Source organism: Antedon bifida, chromosome 1 (genome assembly GCF_963402885.1).
Source record: "Antedon bifida chromosome 1, ecAntBifi1.1, whole genome shotgun sequence".
NCBI classification, from domain to species: Eukaryota; Metazoa; Echinodermata; class Crinoidea; order Comatulida; family Antedonidae; genus Antedon; species Antedon bifida.
This window is the reverse complement of record NC_136226.1, coordinates 31575392-31596835: the sequence shown is the minus strand read 5'-3', so window position 1 is coordinate 31596835 and position 21444 is coordinate 31575392. Positions and strand designations below refer to the sequence as shown.

The window sequence follows — 21444 nt, the reverse complement described above, 5'->3', positions numbered from 1 at the left end:
CATAAACTTTAAATAAATATATTGCGATCACACTCGATATTGCATATTCTCGGCCATTCATATTACAAATTCCTGATCGAGGATCGGTATCCAATATACAATCGCATGCGCAGATCACTCATTCCACCGTCCATGAAAATAAACATCGGTGTAAACAATGATTTAAGTTGATTTAAAACCTACGTTTGGTTACAAACTATGCCTTCTGAAAGGGTTAGTTGGTTTCATACATTATATTGTTACTCACAAGTGCTTAATATTGATAATGATGGACTTTAGCCAGCTAGGCCGGACGTAGTTTAGAGTAAGCCTGGCTAGGCTGGCTAGAGAGAGGCTAGGCTAGAGCCTAGAGGGTAGGCTAGTAGTAGTAGGCCTGCCTCTCTATCTAGCCACACGGACGGTCTGGAGAGAGTAGAGAGGAGTTCAGGCCATCAGGAATGGTTACCCCCAGCAGAAACTGACAGAGTAACTAAGGGTTTACCGTAGTATTAGGGTTGGGCCTAAGCTAGTACAAATGTTTGATTATATATATATAATAATTTTGAATTTGCTACATTTTATTATGTTAAAACTTAAATATTAACATTATTAATTAATATTTATAATATTAAATATGTAATTGATAATAATAATATATCGATGTGTTCCAGGTAGTAAACAGAAAATCAAAGATTTCGATTGTTTGAATTTTCTTGCGCTACAAACATCTTTTTAAGAAGACTGATATATAGTAGTTTTTCAAATTTTTATTCATATTTTATATTTATAATAGCATTAAACAAAATTCTATTCTTTCAGCGTAAAAAACTGGTAGATACATGGGGAGAGGATGAGTTAAAGAATTCCATGAAAGAGACCAGAAAAGAACGATCTAAAGAGTCGAGAAGTAAACAAGATGGTGAAAGAGATGACCATGACAGACGAAAAAGAAGAGACGAAAGAGGTGGAAGTAGGGGGAAAGACAGACATGAGACGACAAGAGATAGTGAGAATAGAAGAGAGCACAGTGGAAAGGAAAAAGTAAGTGATGAATAATAAAATACAGTAATTCCCATGCTGTGTTTACTGTTACTGTACATGATAGCATATTTTTACGTACAATATTCTATGATTTTTTAGGATAATAAAGACCGAAGAAAACCTAAAGATGAGGATGATGAAGAACGAAGACGAAGGAATGAAAGGAGAAAGGAAGAAGAAAGAACAAAATCAGGAAAACATTCTGATGATAGGAAGAAAAAAGAAGATAAAGAAAAATCAAATCATGCAGATAATGAGGATAAAGTAGGAACTTCGGACCGGAAAAAAGAAAGAAAGCATCGTGATGAAGTATGTGATTTTTCTTGACAGACTTTGTCCCATGGGCCTGACCTACAGTAGTCTGGTTAAATTCACAGTGGGATAAAATGGCCTTTTTGTGCCTAATTAAATTTTCTGGAATTAGGGCTATCAACTAACTGTCATGAACAGCAGATATTTAAATTATCCAATAAAAATATTTATTTAAATAAACGTGTTATAATTTATTTACAGACTGAGGAAGAAAGAAGAAAGCGAAAAGAAAAAGAGCGTGAAAAGAGGCATAGAGATAGAGTAAGTGTTGGTAATGCTTTGGGTATTTAAATGTTATAACAGATGAATTATGTTTACTGTGCTTGTGTATATTAACTTTAATATCGGATTTTAAATATTATGCTTTAAAATTAAGTGAAATCGCTAAAAGCCATACTAAACATGGTGATGAGATTATTTCCTGCTGATGCTCAAAACATTGTTAATGATCTTTCTGAAGTACATTGCTGGGACAGAGGTTTATATATATTATTGCAATGCTTTTGTTGTTATTTTTGTGCTTATGCTTGTGAATATGTCATATGTATACACAGGAAGCTGTAGAAAATGGCAGCAGTGATAAAGATAAAAGAAGATCTGAGAGGCGGGAGAAAAATCATGAGGAGGGAAGTAGCAGAGATCGAGAAGAAAGAAAGCGAGATGAAAGAAAACGTAAAGATGAACGAGAAAAACATGAAAACACTGATGAAAAACATAGACGACGTAATGAGGATGATGGAGAACATAGTAAAAATAAAGAACAAAAGGAAAAAAATAAAGATAGGAGATCTGAGAGGAAGGAGAAAGACCTCGGTGAGAATGGTAGTAGAGAACGAGATGAAAGAAAACGAGATGAAAAACGTAAGAAAAATAAAGAAGAAAGAGAACATGCGGATGCAAGCAGGAAAAGAAAAGAGGTAAACATCTGAGAATTGAGTGACAACATCTTTAACAGTCTAAAACATTTTATTGATAATAATAAACATTTCATCTTTTTATAGTGTACGTAAAACATAATTATTTAGACATAATGTTTACCTGTGACCAGCGTTTACATATTCTCTCTCGCAGTTAATGTAGTTCAAAATAAATGAGAAATCCACTTTAAAAAAATAAAATCTATTTTTTTTATCAAATCTGGTGCAACAGAATGTTGAATGTAAGGAAGTTAACAGAATAGGCGAGAATTGCGATGACTATGAGATCTTTGGACAAACATTCATCATTCAACAATCCCCCGTAAAATTTGCTTTATTTTGTTTGATTTCTGTTTGTTTTTCTTAAGCTTTGCCAGTAACAAAATTGTAAAATAATTAGCTTTGCTTTAATGTACATGTATCCATTTTTAATAACTAAAAATATTGTTTATCTTATGTCAATATGCTATTGTTGTTCGTGAGAAAAATATTTTCTAATTATGGCAGCTATCATTTTTGATACAGAAATATAAATTGTCGTGTTTTTTCCAAAGTTTACCTTCTCCTCTTGATACATTCTCCAATTTCTACATCATCAAATCATCTTAATTCATCAAGTTTGGAACTTGCCAATAAACAGTTTTCTTTATTTTCCTCAATTATAATACTATTGCAATAAGGTGATTGGGTGCTTTTTAAAAAGGTTGTTTGATAACTGAGTTACACTGACTTGTTGAGGTGATGTTTAAAAGTTGTTTGATAAACTCTCATTCATTTGTTGAGGTGATCGGGTGTCTTTTTGGTAACTCTACACTTATTTGTTGAGGTGATTTGGTAACTCTACACTCACTTTTTGAGGTGATTGTGTGATGGCAAAGTTGTTTCACTCTCCATTGTTGAATTGATTTATTTTCACTTTTTGCTTAACTAGGATGATACCAAAGTTGAGAAAGAAACTGAAAAGAAAATTGAAAATTCAAAAACAACAAATAATCATGTAGATGAAGATAATTATGAGGAGGATGATTTTGAGGTAATTGTTTTCATGAATACATTTTAAATTACAGGATGAGCGCTCACTGGCTAAACCCAGGGACCCCAGAGTTTAGGGGGGCCCTGAGCAGTGCCCAGAGGGAAAAACAGGCATTAAAATATGCCGAAAAAGACTACAAATTCCCGATGTCATCTCTTGCTATAATTTCTTTTATCAAATTATGTTTTTCTTATCATAATTTGTTGTCATTTTTCAGGATTATGATGATGATGATTTTGAAGATGAGGATAATGATGATTCTGAAAAAACTACAGCTACAGTAAGTAATTTAAATAAGCCAACACAGACCACCTAAGTTCTTAATTAACTACAGCTACAGTAAGTAATTTAAATAAGCTAACACAGACCACCTAAGTTCTTAATTAACTACAGCTACAGTAAGTAATTTAAATAAGCTAACACAGACCACCTAAGTTCTGAACTTAGTTGACTATAAAATAACGTATCAGTATCCCTGATTAACAAAGTTTTCCCATTTAATCTAAAATAATGAAAGTAATTATAGCCAAACATGTGTAAAGCTCTGTCTACACTATCAAACTAGTTTGACAAAAAAGTGTGATGTGCCCAAATATGGTAGTGATATGCCCAAATATGGTAGTGATATGCCCAAATATGGTAGTGATATTACATCATCATGTCCATATATGAACACATCACATTTTTTTGTCACATAAAGTTTGATAGTGTAGAGTTAAGAGTCTATCTACTGCTTTCAAGTAGTTTAAGAGGTGGTACTCAAATCTGTTTTGCTTTTTGATAATATATTTAGGTGATCATTTAGAATAAAATGATCACCTATTGTTATTGTATAAAATCTTTATTATTAGGTGATCATTTAGAATAAAATGATCACCTATTGTTATTGTATAAAATCTTTATTAGGTGATCATTTAGAATAAAATGATCACCTATTGTTATTGTATAAAATCTTTATTATTTTTTTTTTTCTTTTTATTGTTTCTGTACACTATTTTGTGTAACAATTATCTCAAAAAGTTTAATGTCAATGATTACAAAAATTTCAGAATATCTTTCAAATAATATAACTTAATCCTAATAAGCTTTCCAGCGTGATCACTCATCCGTGACGACATTTATACGCCATTTTGCGAAATCACATTATCAATCATATCTCCATAATTCATTATCACATATTAATGAAATTCACTACACGTAAACTTCAGATCAAGGGTAAAAATATTAGCAAATAAAAACGCACGCGCACGTAGGTTCATGCGCGTGATATCGCGCGTTAAAAATTTAAAACGCTAAAAATTAAGTTTTGATCAATTTAGAGCATGAATTAGGCCATTTGCGTGTTTCAAAAAATTACTGCGCAAAAATGCGTTTTTGCGCGCGCGATACTTAAAAAGCGTAAAAAATATGAATTTTTTTACAAATCTCATTCTACTCACCATCCTTAGTACATTCACCAAATTTGAGTCAGTTCCGACTTAAAATAACGCTATACGAGCACGTTAAAAATGACAAAATGCGCACATTAATTTTACAAAAGTTCTGAAAATGGTGAAAATAGGTCTTTTTTAAAATGAAAATAATTCTTCAGAATGCAAGATGACCCCCGATTTTTTTAACTTATTCTGAAAGCCATTGAGTTGTAGATATGAATTCATGTACACATTTGACGTACAAAATGTTTTGACGTCATCAAATGGCCACTTGAATTTAAATATTAGGATTTGTTATCTTTTTGTGTAGATTATCACATTCAACAGAGCGCATCTTGGTTATGTGTGCTCGAATTTCGCACAAATTTCAGTATGTGCTTGCTTAATTAATTATCTTTATCATGAGTTGACACTATTTTCATTTTATTGACGTCATCACGCGCAAAAACTTGAATAACGTAGGCCGTGTAATTTCACCTTCGCAGTAAATTTGAATATCTTACAGCTCTTCAGAATTGAAGGTTACCTTGATGATTATAATTTATTATGAAAGCTGATGAAATGTAGATATTAATTCATATAAAAATTAAGCCTATCGGATATTGTGACGTTAACATATGGCCAGTTGAAGTGAAAAAGTAGTTTTTTCATATTTTTCGTCAAAGTTATACACATTTCAAAGAGCGCGCACAGCGCTTCTACGTGCCAAATTTTTTTCCAAATCTTATATTTTTTTGCTCAATTAATTATCTTTCGAAATTGTCATCTTAAAGTTTAGTTTGATAACGTCATCATGCCAAAAAATTAGAACATGTGTGTCCCGTAATTTCACCTATGCTACACTGTATATAGATATACAGTATATACTGTACATATGGCATATAGGCACAACTCAGCACTATAAGCGTATATAATAGGATGGCATACATCAACATTTTCCGATCGTATGTTAACGTACGTGCATGTTTAAAAAAAAATAATTTCAGTAAAATGATCACCTATAATTCGTCAAAGTGACGAATTAAATTCTAGTTATTTTTTTTTTTATTTTTTTTATTGGTTATCCGCAACTTAGTTGCAGGATAACCCATGTGATTGTAAATATCTTTTTTTTTCATCTTCTTTGTTATTCTTCTTTCTTTCCCGGATTTTTGTGACCAGCATATCTCTATTGCTTGTGAACATAACTTTGTATAACTTGGTAAAAAGATTGACATTGAAGTGTAGATGTGCAGCTAAGCTTTTAGACGATGTCAGATCCGCGTTGCGTAAGTTGCGCGCGATTTTATGAAATTCTATAACTGATCATAACTTTAGAACCAACAAATATTGTTTCATGAAACTTAATAAAATTATAATTCATATCATAAGTCAACTTTCTATGGATTAAAAATGGCATGTTTTACAAGAAGTTACGCGCGCACGCGCATTTAAAATTTCAAAATGCGCAAAATTAATTTCTAATCAACTTTCTACGCTGATCATGACATTTTGAGCATGTCAAAAATTCCCACGCGCGCGAAAAAAAATACGCGTAAGGTGCGCACGGAGCATGAAAATCATGTGTTTTTCTCTTGAATTATGATTTTACAGCCTTTCCTAGTCATTTTAAAAAAGATTGACATAATTTCCAATTAAAATGATGTCATACGAACACGTTGATTTAGACCATTTGCGCGTGCTTTAGTTGCAAAAGTGACAAAATTTTGTCAAAATTATGCCTATTTTGAATCTATTATAGCTCTTCAGGATCAACCGTTACCCCCAATTTTTTTAATTTAATATAGAAGCAGATATGTTGTAGATATGAATTCATGCAGAATCTTTACCCCTCGGATGTTATGACGTCATCGTATGGCCACACGAATGTAAAATATTGGATTTTTGACTGTTTCGTTATTGCTCATTACATTAAATAGAGCGCATCTCGCTTATACGTATTCCATTTCTTCATATATTTTAATACTGTCTAGGTCAATCAACTATCTTTCGCATGAGTTAAAAATATTTTAATTTTTATGACGTCATCATGTCTAAAAATGTAAATAACGTGGGTCACCTATTTTCATCTTTACAGTAAATTTCAATCTGTTATAACTCGTCAGAATAAAAAGTGATAATCATGATTAAAACGTTTTCTGGAAGCTATTGGATTGTAGATACAAATTCATGTGAATATTTTGCCAAACAGATGTTGTGACGTCATCATATGGCCAGTTGAATTCAAAAAGTCATATTTTCATCTCTTGCGTAAAAGTTCATTGCATTTAAACGAGAGCGCATCTCACTTTTACGTGCTCAAAATTCTTCAAATTTGTATTAATGTAATTATTTAGATAATTATCTTCAAAAATTGTTATCTTTATATGTCAATTTGATGACGTCATCTTGTTAATAATTGGATTTAAAAGATGGGTCTCGAAATTTCGTCTATGCTGCACTGTATATAACATACAATGTATTCTGTAAATACTGTAATATGCTGTATGCTACAAAATAGGTACAATTCAGCACTGTAAAAATATTTAATTCATGTCATAAGATGGTATAATAATTGTCGGCGTTCATATATTTTAAACGTATGTGCATGTTGCGTTTGCGCGGATAACCCGAACTCGTCAAAGTGACGAGTTCAAGTCTAGTTAGGTGATCATTTAGAATTCTAAATGATCACCTATTGTTATTGTATGAAATCTTTATTTTTAGGTGATCATTTAGAATAAAATGATCACCTATTGTTATTGTATAAAATCTTTATTATTATTTTTTTTTTTATTTTTTTTTTAGTTATCCGCATTCAGCGGATAACTCCTTGTAACTGTCCTGTTTCATCATCTTTTTTTTTTTTTTTCTGTATTCTTCTTTCTTTCTGTCATTTTTGTGCAGAGCGTATCTCTAAAACGTGTTAACATAACATTTCATAACTTTGTCAACATATGAGCGTTCACGTGAAGTTGTGCACCTGCTATTGTAAATGACGTCAGAGTTGCGTAACATGACTTACGCGCGTTTTTACGAATTTCGCGTATTTAACGTAGATCAAAAACCATATAACAATTTAAATTGAAACTTAACAAAAGTTTAAGTTATATCTTGCGCTAACTGACTGTGAAAAAAAAATGGCATGTTTCACACGAAGTTACGCGCGCACGCGGGTTTAAAATTTTATAATGCGAAAAATTAATTTCTAATCAACTTTCTACGCGTTTCATGTCATTTTGAGCATGTAAAAAATTCCCACGTGCGCGCATTTTTTTACGCGCGTGGTGCGCACGTAGCGTTGAAAACAATTTTTTTCACGTGATTTATGTTTTTCCATCCTTTTCTAGTAATTTTACCAACTTTTGAACAATTTCGACTTAAAATTACGTCATACGGGCACTTCGAATTGGATAATTTACGTGCATTTTTGATGAAAAAGTTCAAAAAATCGTCAAAATTTGTCAAAATTATGCCCTTTTTTAAACATTCGTAGTTCCTAAACTAAACGGTGAAAGTTATTTTTATTACACATTCTGGAAGTTGATGAGTTGTAGATTTTGGATCATGCATAAATATGGCTAACCGGACATTGTGACGTCACCGTATTGCCACGCGAATATAAAATATAGGATTTTTGTATCTTTCATCATAGCGCATGACATTTAATAGAGCGCATCTCCAATTATCTGTTTTCCATTTTTACCCCGATTTTTATATTATCTAGGTCAATCAACTATCTTCCGCATGAGTTAAAAATATTTTCATTTTTATGACGTCATCATGCCTAAAAATTTTAATTACCTGGGTCATTAATTTTATCTTTACAGGAAATTTCAATCTGTTATAGCTCGTCAGAATAAAACGTGATAATCATGATCAAAACGTTTTCTGGAAGCTATTGGATTGTAGATACGAATTCATGTAAACATTTTGCCAATCGGACGTTGTGACGTCATCATATGGCCAGTTGAATAAAAAAAGACGTATTTTCATATTTTGCGTAATAGTTCATCACATTTAAAAGGGTGCGCATCTATATTTTACGTATTCAAATTTCTTCTACACGTTAATATGTTGTTCCTGAGATAATTTTCTTCTGAAATTGCTATCTAAGTGTTTCATTTTGATACCGTCGCCATGTTAAAAATTGGAATAAATGGCGGGTCCCGTAATTTCACCTATTCTACACTGTATGTAATATGTATACAGATTATACTGTTTGCATGTATATACTATATGACACAAAATTGACAGAATTCAGCACTAACAGCATATCATATTTTTCAGTTCTTGTCATAATGCCATAATCTTTATCTGTGTGCAATATTCCAACGTATTACGTGCACATGGCGTTTGTCGTGGTGCGGATAACTAACTCGTCAAAGTGACGAGTTTCATGTCTAGTTTCTTTTTATTGTTTCTGTACACTATTTTGTGTAACAATTATCTCAAAAAGTTTAATGTCAATGATTACAAAAATTTCAGAATATCTTTCAAATAATACAACTTAATCCTAATAAGCTTTCCAGCGTGATCACTCATCCGTGACGACATTTATACGCCATTTTGCGAAATCACATTATCAATCATATCTCCATAATTCATTATCACATATTAATGAAATTCACTACACGTAAACTTCAGATCAAGGGTAAAAATATTAGCAAATAAAAACGCACGCGCACGTAGGTTCATGCGCGTGATATCGCGCGTTAAAAATTTAAAAAGCTCAAAATTAAGTTTTGATCAATTTAGAGCATGAATTAGGCCATTTGCGTGTTTCAAAAAATTACTGCGCAAAAATGCGTTTTTGCGCGCGCGATACTTAAAAAGCGTAAAAAATATGAATTTTTTTTACAAATCTCATTCTACTCACCATCCTTAGTACATTCACCAAATTTGAGTCAGTTCCGACTTAAAATAACGCTATACGAGCACGTTAAAAATGACAAAATGCGCACATTTATTTTACAAAAGTTCTGAAAATGGTGAAAAATAGGTCTTTTTTAAAATGAAAATAATTCTTCAGAATGCAAGATGACCCCCGATTTTTTTAACTTATTCTGGAAGCCATTGAGTTGTAGATATGAATTCATGTACACATTTTACGTACAAAATGTTTTGACGTCATCAAATGGCCACTTGAATTTAAAAATTAGGATTTGTTATCTTTTTGTGTAGATTATCACATTCAACAGAGCGCATCTCGGTTATGTGTGCTCGAATTTCGCACAACTTTCAGTATGTGCTTGCTTAATTAATTATCTTTATCATGAGTTGACACTATCTTCATTTTAATGACGTCATCACGCGTAAAAACTTGAATAACGTAGGCCGTGTAATTTCACCTTCGCAGTAAATTTGAATATCTTACAGCTCTTCAGAATTGAAGGTTACCTTGATGATTATAATTTATTATGAAAGCTGCTGAAATGTAGATATTAATTCATATAAAAATTAAGCCTATGTGACGTTAACATATGGCCAGTTGAAGTGAAAAAGTAGTTTTTTCATATTTGTCGTCAAAGTTATACACAATTCAAAGAGCGCGCACAGCGCTTCTACGTGCCAAATTTTTTTCCAAATCTTATATTTTTTTGCTCAATTAATTATCTTTCGAAATTGTCATCTTAAAGTTTAGTTTGATAACGTCATCATGCCAAAAAATTAGAACATGTGTGTCCCGTAATTTCACCTATGCTACACTGTATATAGATATACAGTATATACTGTACATATTGTATATGGCATATAGGCACAACTCAGCACTATAAGCATATAATAGGATGGCATACATCAACATTTTACGATGGTATGTTAACATACGTGCATGTTTAAAAAAAATTAATTTCAGTAAAATGATAAAAATGATCACCTATAATTCGTCAAAGTGACGAATTAAATTCTAGTTTTTCTTTTTATTGTTTCTGTACACTATTTTGTGTAACAATTATCTCAAAAAGTTTAATGTCAATGATTACCAAAATTTCAGAATATCTTTCAAATAATATAACTTAATCCTAATAAGCTTTCCAGCGTGATCACTCATCCGTGACGACATTTATACGCCATTTTGCGAAATCACATTATCAATCATATCTCCATAATTCATTATCACATATTAATGAAATTCACTACACGTAAACTTCAGGTCAAGGGTAAAAATATTAGCAAATAAAATGTTGCGCGTTTCAAGGTCATGCACGTGAAATCGCGCGTTAAAAATTTAGAACGCTCAAAATTAAGTTTTGATCAATTTAGAGCATGAATTAGGCCATTTGCGCGTTTCCAAAAATTACTGCACAAAAACGCGTTTTTGCGCACGCGATTCTTAGAAAGCGTAAAAAATAAAATTTGATCTATAAATCACAATCTACTCACAATTCTTAGTACATTCACCGATTTTGAGTCCATTCCGACTTAAGATAACGCTATACGAGCACATTAAAAATGACAAAATGCGCAAATTAATTGCATCAAAGTGCTGAAAATGGTGAAAAATAAGGCATTTTTAAAATGAAAATAACTCTTCAGAATGCAAGATGACCCCCAATTTTTTTAACTTATTCGGGAAGCCATTGAGTTGTAGATATGAATTCATGTACACATTTGACGTACAAAATGTTGTGACGTCATCAAATGGCCACTTGAATTTAAAATTAAGTTTTTTTTCTCTTTTGTCATATTTTATCACATTCAATAGAACGCATCTCTAATAATTTGTGCCTGATTTTCGCTCAAATTTTAGTATGTGATTGCTCAATTAATTGACTTTCTCATGACCTGCCACTATTTTTATTTTGATGACGTCATCACGCGTAAAAACTTGAATAACGTAGGTTGTGTAATTTCACCTTCGCCGTAAATTTGAATATCTTACAGCTCTTCAGAATTAAAGGTTACCTTGATAATTATAATTTATTATGAAAGCTGATGAAATGTAGATATGAATTCATATAAAAAATAAGCCTATCGGATGTTGTGACGTTAACATATGGCCAGTTGAAGTTTAAAAGTAGTTTTTTCATCTTTTTCGTCAAAGTTATACAAATTTCAAGGAGTGCGCACAGCGCTTCTACGTGCCAAATTCTCTTCCAATTCTTATATTTATTTTCTCAATTCATTATCTTTCGAAATTGTCATCTTCGAGTTTATTTTGATAATTCCATCATACCAAAAAATTAAAACATGATGTGTGTCCCGTAATTTCACCTATGCTACACTGTATATAGATATACATTATATACTGTACATAATGTATATGGCATATAATAGGCTCAACTCAACGCTATAAGCGTATAATAGGATGGCATACATCAACATTTTCTGATCGTATGTTAACGTACATGCATGTAAAAAAAAAATTAATTTCATTAAAATGATAAAAATGATCACCTATAATTCGTCAAAGTGACGAATTAAATTCTAGTTAGGTGATCATTTAGAATAAAATGATCACCTATTGTTATTGTATAAAATCTTTATTATTATTTTTTTTTTTATTATTAGGTGATCATTTAGAATAAAATGATCACCTATTGTTATTGTATAAAATCTTTATTATTATTTTTTTTTTTATTATTTTTTTTTAGTTATCCGCATTTAGCGGATAACTCCTTGTAACTGTCCTGTTTCATCATCTTTTTTTTAGTTATCCGCTTAGTAGCGGATAACTCCTTGTTATTGTAGTGGATCATTATTTTTTTTCTGTATTATTCTTATTTCTTTCCCGTTTTTTTGTGGCTCACGTATCTCTAAAATGTGTAAACATAATATTTCATAACTTTGACAACATGTGGGCATTTACGTGAAGTTGTGCACCTCCTATTTTGAATGACGTCAGAGTTGCGCAACGTGACTTACGCGCGATTTTATGATTTTTAATGATTGATCATAGCTTAAAAACCAAGCGTAATTTTTTTTTTACCCTTTATGAAAATTTAAGTCATATCAAGGGCAAACTTTTAGTTAACTAAAAATGGCGTGTTTTACAAGAAGTTACGCGCGCACGCGCATTTAAAATTTTAAAATGCGCAAAATTAATTTCTAATCAACTTTTTACGCCATTCATGACATTTTGCGCATGTCAAAATTTCCCGCGCGCGCGAACAATTTTACGCGTGCAGTGCGCACGCAGCATGAAAATCATGTTTTTTTCTATTAAATTGTGATTTTCCAGCCTTTCCTAGTCATTTTTAAAAAGATTGACATCATTTCAAATTAAAATGACGTCATACGTACACGTTGATTTAGACCATTTGCATGCGTTTTAGTTGCAAAAGTTACAAAATATTGTCAAAATTATGCCTATTTTGAATCTATTATAGCTCCTCAGGATCAACCGTTACCCCCGAGTTTTTTAACTTAATATGTAAGCAGATATGTTGTAGATATGAATTCATGCAGAATTTTTTCCTTACGGATGTTGTGACGTCATCGTATGGCCACACAAATTTAAAAAATAGGATTTTTGTCTCTTTCGTTATTGCTCATCACATTCAATGGAGCGCATCACGCTTATCCGTCTTCCATTTTCTCCGAGATTTTAATATTATCTAGGTCAATCAACTATCTTTCGCATGAGTTAAAAATATTTTAATTTTTATAACGTCATCATGCCTAAAAATTTAAATTACGTGGGTCATTAATTTTATCTTTACAGTAAATTTTAATCTGTTATAGCTCGTAAGAATAAAATGTGATAATCACGATTAAAACGTTTTCTGGAAGCTATTGGATTGTAGATGCGAACTTATGTGAACATTTTGTCAATCAGATGTAGTGACGTCATCATATGGCCAGTTGAATAAAAAAAGTCGTATTTTCATATTTTGCGTCATAGTTCATCACATTTAAAAGAGCGCGCATCTATATTTTACGTATCCAAATTTCTTCTACACGCTAATATGTTGTTGCTGAGATAATATCCTTCCAAAATTGGTATTTTAGTGTTTCATTTTGATACCGTCGCCATGTTAAAAAATGGAATAAATGGCGGGTCGCGTAATTTCACCTATTCTACACTGTATGTAATATGTATACAGATTATACTGTTTATACTGTATATACTATATGACACAAAATTGACAGAATTCAGCACTAACAACATATCATATTCTTCAGATCAGGTCATAATGCCATACTCTTTTTCTGGGTGCAAAATTCTAACGTATGACGTGCACGTGGCGTTTGTCGTGCGGATAACTAACTCGTCCGTAGTGACGAGTTTCATGTCTAGTTTTTTTTTCTGTATTCTTCTTTCTTTCTGTCATTTTTGTGTCACGCGTAACTCAAAAACGTGTAAACATAACATTTTATAACTTTGTCAACATGTGGGCGTTCACGTGAAGTTGTGCACCCGCTATTGTGAATGACGTCATAGTTGCGCAACGTGACTTACGCGCGTTTTTATGAATTTCGCGTATTTAACATAGATCGAAAACCATATAACATTTTAATTTGAAACTTAGAAAAAGTTTAAGTTATATCTTGCGCTAACTGACTGTGAGAAAAAAATGGCATGTTTTACACGAAGTTACGCGCGCACGCGAGTTTAAAATTTCAAAATGCGAAAAATTAATTTCTAATCAATTTTCTACGCGTTTTATGTCATTTTGAGCATGTCAAAAATTCCCACGCGCGCGCATATTTTTATGCGTGCGGTGCGCACGTAGCGTTAAAAACAATTTTTTCCGCGTGATTTATGTTTTTCCAGCCTTTTCAAGTAATTTTACCAACTTTTAAACAATTTCGACTTAAAATTAACGTCATACCAGCACGTCGAATTGGATAATTTACGTACGTTTTTGATGAAAAAGTTCAAAAATTCCTTAAAATTTGTCAAAATTATACCTTTTTTAAAACAGTCGTAGTTTCTAAACTAAACGGTAAAAGTTATTTTTATTACGTATTCTGGAAGATGATGAGTTGTAGATATCGTATCATGCATCAATATTGCTAACAGGACATTGTGACGTCATCGTATGGCCATGCGAATATAAAATATAGGATTTTTGTATCTTTTGTCATAGAGCATCACATTTAATAGAGCGCATCTTCGCTTATCCGTTTTTCATTTTAACCCAGATTTTGATATTTTTTAGGTCAATCAACTACCTTTCGCATGGGTTAAAAATATTTTAATTTTTTTGACGTCATCATGTCTAAAAATGTAAATAACGTGGGTCACTTATTTTCATCTTTACAGTAACTTTCAATCTGTTATAGCTCGTCAGAATAAAAAGCAGTAATCATAATTAAAACGTTTTCTGGAAGCTATTGTATTGTAAATACGAATTCATATCAAAATTTTTCCAATCCGACGTTGTGACGTCATCATATGGCCAGTTGAACAAAAAAAATTGTATTTTCATCTTTTGCGTCATAGTTCATCACATTTAAAAGAGCGCGCATCTATATTTTACGTATTCAAATTTCTTCTACATGTTAATATGTTGTTACTGAGATAATATCCTTCCGAAATTGCTATCTTAGTGTTTCATTTTGATACCGTCGCCATGTTAAAAATAGGAATAAACGGGAGGGTCCCGTAATTTCACCTATTCTACACTGTATGTAATATGTATACAGATTATACTGTTTGCATGTATATGCTATATGACACAAAATTGACAGAATTCAGCACTATCAGCATATCATATTCTTCAGTTCTTGTCATAATGCCATAATCTTTATCTGTGTGCAATATTCCAACGTATGATGTGAACGTGGCGTTTGTCGTGGTGCGGATAACTAACTCGTCAAAGTGACGAGTTTCATGTCTAGTCTTTTTATTGTTTCTGTACACTATTTTGTGTAACAATTATCTCAAAAAGTTTAATGTCAATGATTACAAAAATTTCAGAATATCTTTCAAATAATACAACTTAATCCTAATAAGCTTTCCAGCGTGATCACTCATCCGTGACGACATTTATACGCCATTTTGCGAAATCACATTATCAATCATATCTCCATAATTCATTATCACATATTAATGAAATTCACTACACGTAAACTTCAGATCAAGGGTAAAAATATTAGCAAATCAAAACGCACGCGCACGTAGGTTCATGCGCGTGATATCGCGCGTTAAAAATTTAAAACGCTCAAAATTAAGTTTTGATCAATTTAGAGCATGAATTAGGCCATTTGCGTGTTTCAAAAAATTACTGCGCAAAAATGCGTTTTTGCGCGCGCGATACTTAAAAAGCGTAAAAAATATGAATTTTTTTTACAAATCTCATTCTACTCACCATCCTTAGTACATTCACCAAATTTGAGTCAGTTCCGACTTAAAATAACGCTATACGAGCACGTTAAAAATGACAAAATGCGCACATTTATTTTACAAAAGTTCTGAAAATGGTGAAAAATAGGTCTTTTTTAAAATGAAAATAATTCTTCAGAATGCAAGATGACCCCCGATTTTTTTAACTTATTCTGGAAGCCATTGAGTTGTAGATATGAATTCATGTACACATTTTACGTACAAAATGTTTTGACGTCATCAAATGGCCACTTGAATTTAAAAATTAGGATTTGTTATCTTTTTGTGTAGATTATCACATTCAACAGAGCGCATCTTGGTTATGTGTGCTCGAATTTCGCACAACTTTCAGTATGTGCTTGCTTAATTAATTATCTTTATCATGAGTTGACACTATCTTCATTTTAATGACGTCATCACGCGTAAAAACTTGAATAACGTAGGCCGTGTAATTTCACCTTCGCAGTAAATTTGAATATCTTACAGCTCTTCAGAATTGAAGGTTACCTTGATGATTATAATTTATTATGAAAGCTGATGAAATGTAGATATTAATTCATATAAAAATTAAGCCTATCGGATGTTGTGACGTTAACATATGGCCAGTTGAAGTGAAAAAGTAGTTTTTTCATATTTTTCGTCAAAGTTATACACAATTCAAAGAGCGCGCACAGCGCTTCTACGTGCCAAATTTTTTTCCAAATCTTATATTTTTTTGCTCAATTAATTATCTTTCGAAATTGTCATCTTAAAGTTTAGTTTGATAATGTCATCATGCCAAAAAATTAGAACATGTGTCCCGCAATTTCACCTATGCTACACTGTATATAGATATACAGTATATACTGTACATATTGTATATGGCATATAGGCACAACTCAGCACTATAAGCATATAATAGGATGGCATACATCAACATTTTCCGATCGTATGTTAACGTACGTGCATGTTTAAAAAAAAATTAATTTCAGTTAAATGATAAAAATGATCACCTATAATTCGTCAAAGTGACGAATTAAATTCTAGTTTTTTTTCTTTTTATTGTTTCTGTACACTATTTTGTGTAACAATTATCTCAAAAAGTTTAATGTCAATGATTACAAAAATTTCAGAATATCTTTCAAATAATACAACTTAATCCTAATAAGCTTTCCAGCATGATCACTCATCCGTGACGACATTTATACGCCATTTTGCGAAATCACATTATCAATCATATCTCCATAATTCATTATCACATATTAATGAAATTCACTACACGTAAACTTCAGATCAAGGGTAAAAATATTAGCAAATAAAAACGCACGCGCACGTAGGTTCATGCGCGTGATATCGCGCGTAAAAATTTAAAACGCTCAAAATTAAGTTTTGATCAATTTAGAGCATGAATTAGGCCATTTGCATGTTTAAAAAAATTACTGCGCAAAAATGCGTTTTTGCGCGCGCGATACTTAAAAAGCGTAAAAAATATGAATTTTTTTTACAAATCTCATTCTACTCACCATCCTTAGTACATTCACCAAATTTGAGTCAGTTCCGACTTAAAATAACGCTATACGAGCACGTTAAAAATGACAAAATGCGCACATTTATTATACAAAAGTTCTGAAAATGGTGAAAAATAGGTCTTTTTTAAAATGAAAATAATTCTTCAGAATGCAAGATGACCCCCGATTTTTTTAACTTATTCTGGAAGCCATTGAGTTGTAGATATGAATTCATGTACACATTTTACGTACAAAATGTTTTGACGTCATCAAATGGCCACTTGAATTTAAAAATTAGGATTTGTTATCTTTTTGTGTAGATTATCACATTCAACAGAGCGCATCTTGGTTATGTGTGCTCGAATTTCGCACAACTTTCAGTATGTGCTTGCTTAATTAATTATCTTTATCATGAGTTGACACTATCTTCATTTTAATGACGTTATCACGCGTAAAAACTTGAATAACGTAGGCCGTGTAATTTCACCTTCGCAGTAAATTTGAATATCTTACAGCTCTTCAGAATTGAAGGTTACCTTGATGATTATAATTTATTATGAAAGCTGATGAAATGTAGATATTAATTCATATAAAAATTAAGCCTATCGGATGTTGTGACGTTAACATATGGCCAGTTGAAGTGAAAAAGTAGTTTTTTCATATTTTTCGTCAAAGTTATACACAATTCAAAGAGCGCGCACAGCGCTTCTACGTGCCAAATTTTTTTCCAAATCTTATATTTTTTTGCTCAATTAATTATCTTTCGAAATTGTCATCTTAAAGTTTAGTTTGATAACGTCATCATGCCAAAAAAATAGAACATGTGTCCCGTAATTTCACCTATGCTACACTGTATATAGATATACAGTATATACTGTACATATTGTATATGGCATATAGGCACAACTCAGCACTATAAGCATATAATAGGATGGCATACATCAACATTTTCCGATCGTATGTTAACGTACGTGCATGTTTAAAAAAAAATTAATTTCAGTAAAATGATAAAAATGATCACCTATAATTCGTCAAAGTGACGAATTAAATTCTAGTTAGGTGATCATTTAGAATAAAATGATCACCTATTGTTATTGTATAAAATCTTTATTAGGTGATCATTTAGAATAAAATGATCACCTATTGTTATTGTATAAAATCTTTATTATTATTTTTTTTTTTCTTTTTATTGTTTCTGTACACTATTTTGTGTAACAATTATCTCAAAAAGTTTAATGTCAATGATTACAAAAATTTCAGAATATCTTTCAAATAATATAACTTAATCCTAATAAGCTTTCCAGCGTGATCACTCATCCGTGACGACATTTATACGCCATTTTGCGAAATCACATTATCAATCATATCTCCATAATTCATTATCACATATTAATGAAATTCACTACACGTAAACTTCAGATCAAGGGTAAAAATATTAGCAAATAAAAACGCACGCGCACGTAGGTTCATGCGCGTGATATCGCGCGTTAAAAATTTAAAACGCTCAAAATTAAGTTTTGATCAATTTAGAGCATGAATTAGGCCATTTGCGTGTTTCAAAAAATTACTGCGCAAAAATGCGTTTTTGCGCGCGCGATACTTAAAAAGCGTAAAAACATGAATTTTTTTTACAAATCTCATTCTACTCACCATCCTTAGTACATTCACCAAATTTGAGTCAGTTCCGACTTAAAATAACGCTATACGAGCACGTTAAAAATGACAAAGTGCGCACATTAATTTTACAAAAGTTCTGAAAATGGTGAAAAATAGGTCTTTTTAAAATGAAAATAATTCTTCAGAATGCAAGATGACCCCCGATTTTTTTAACTTATTCTGGAAGCCATTGAGTTGTAGATATGAATTCATGTACACATTTTACGTACAAAATGTTTTGACGTCATCAAATGGCCACTTGAATTTAAAAATTAGGATTTGTTATCTTTTTGTGTAGATTATCACATTCAAAAGAGCGCATCTTGGTTATGTGTGCTCGAATTTCGCACAACTTTCAGTATGTGCTTGCTTAATTAATTATCTTTATCATGAGTTGACACTATCTTCATTTTAATGACGTCATCACGCGTAAAAACTTGAATAACGTAGGCCGTGTAATTTCACCTTCGCAGTAAATTTGAATATCTTACAGCTCTTCAGAATTGAAGGTTACCTTGATGATTATAATTTATTATGAAAGCTGATGAAATGTAGATATTAATTCATATAAAAATTAAGCCTATCGGATGTTGTGACGTTAACATATGGCCAGTTGAAGTGAAAAAGTAGTTTTTTCATATTTTTCGTCAAAGTTATACACAATTCAAAGAGCGCGCACAGCGCTTCTACGTGCCAAATTTTTTTCCAAATCTTATATTTTTTTGCTCAATTAATTATCTTTCGAAATTGTCATCTTAAAGTTTAGTTTGATAACGTCATCATGCCAAAAAATTAGAACATGTGTGTCCCGTAATTTCACCTATGCTACACTGTATATAGATATACAGTATATACTGTACGTATTGTATATGGCATATAGGCACAACTCAGCACTATAAGCATATAATAGGATGGCATACATCAACATTTTCCGATCGTATGTTAACGTACGTGCATGTTTAAAAAAAATTTATTTCAGTAAAATGATAAAAATGATCACCTATAATTCGTCAAAGTGACGAATTAAATTCTAGTTATTATTTTTTTTTTTATTATTTTTTTTCTTTTTATTGTTTCTGTACACTATTTTGTGTAACAATTATCTAAAAAAGTTTAATGTCAATGATTACAAAAATTTCAGAATATCTTTCAAATAATACAACTTAATCCTAATAAGCTTTCCAGCGTGATCACTCATCCGTGACGACATTTATACGCCATTTTGCGAAATCACATTATCAATCATATCTCCATAATTCATTATCACATATTAATGAAATTCACTACATGTAAACTTCAGATCAAGGGTAAAAATATTAGCAAATAAAAACGCACGCGCACGTAGGTTCATGCGCGTGATATCGCGCGTTAAAAATTTAAAACGCTCAAAATTAAGTTTTGATCAATTTAGAGCATGAATTAGGCCATTTGCGTGTTTCAAAAAATTACTGCGCAAAAATGCGTTTTTGCGCGCGCGATACTTAAAAAGCGTAAAAAATATGAATTTTTTTTACAAATCTCATTCTACTCACCATCCTTAGTACATTCACCAAATTTGAGTCAGTTCCGACTTAAAATAACGCTATATGAGCACGTTAAAAATGACAAAATGCGCACATTTATTTTACAAAAGTTCTGAAAATGGTGAAAAATAGGTCTTTTTTAAAATGAAAATAATTCTTCAGAATGCAAGATGACCCCCGATTTTTTTAACTTATTCTGGAAGCCATTGAGTTGTAGATATGAATTCATGTACACATTTTACGTACAAAATGTTTTGACGTCATCAAATGGCCACTTGAATTTAAAAATTAGGATTTGTTATCTTTTTGTGTAGATTATCACATTCAACAGAGCGCATCTTGGTTATGTGTGCTCGAATTTCGCACAACTTTCAGTATGTGCTTGCTTAATTAATTATCTTTATCATGAGTTGACACTATCTTCATTTTAATGACGTCATCACGCGTAAAAACTTGAATAACGTAGGCCGTGTAATTTCACCTTCGCAGTAAATTTGAATATCTTACAGCTCTTCAGAATTGAAGGTTACCTTGATGATTATAATTTATTATGAAAGCTGATGAAATGTAGATATTAATTCATATAAAAATTAAGCCTATCGGATGTTGTAACGTTAACATATGGCCAGTTGAAGTGAAAAAGTAGTTTTTTCATATTTTTCGTCAAAGTTATACACAATTCAAAGAGCGCGCACAGCGCTTCTACGTGCCAAATTTTTTTCCAAATCTTATATTTTTTTGCTCAATTAATTATCTTTCGAAATTGTCATCTTAAAGTTTAGTTTGATAACGTCATCATGCCAAAAAATTAG

At 31.6% G+C, this 21444-nt stretch overlaps 1 protein-coding gene across 3 annotated transcripts in view; it reads left to right on the top strand.

Annotated features, from left to right (window-relative positions):
• Nucleotides 1-58: 58 nt before the first annotated feature.
• The window catches only part of LOC144850385 (cytoplasmic dynein 2 intermediate chain 1-like), a 35746-nt gene continuing 14360 nt past the window's right edge, over nucleotides 59-21444 (top strand). For 2 of the 3 annotated variants that reach the window (XM_078707669.1, XM_078707663.1), the window contains exons 1-8: nucleotides 59-213; nucleotides 799-1020; nucleotides 1120-1329; nucleotides 1534-1593; nucleotides 1887-2249; nucleotides 2482-2571; nucleotides 3181-3282; nucleotides 3500-3562. In XM_078707669.1, the coding sequence (XP_078563795.1) occupies nucleotides 199-213; nucleotides 799-1020; nucleotides 1120-1329; nucleotides 1534-1593; nucleotides 1887-2249; nucleotides 2482-2571; nucleotides 3181-3282; nucleotides 3500-3562 (1125 nt within the window). In that variant the 5' untranslated portion in view covers nucleotides 59-198. The remainder of the gene's footprint in view (nucleotides 214-798; nucleotides 1021-1119; nucleotides 1330-1533; nucleotides 1594-1886; nucleotides 2250-2481; nucleotides 2572-3180; nucleotides 3283-3499; nucleotides 3563-21444) is intronic. The other variant, XM_078707673.1, reaches the window with a different exon arrangement.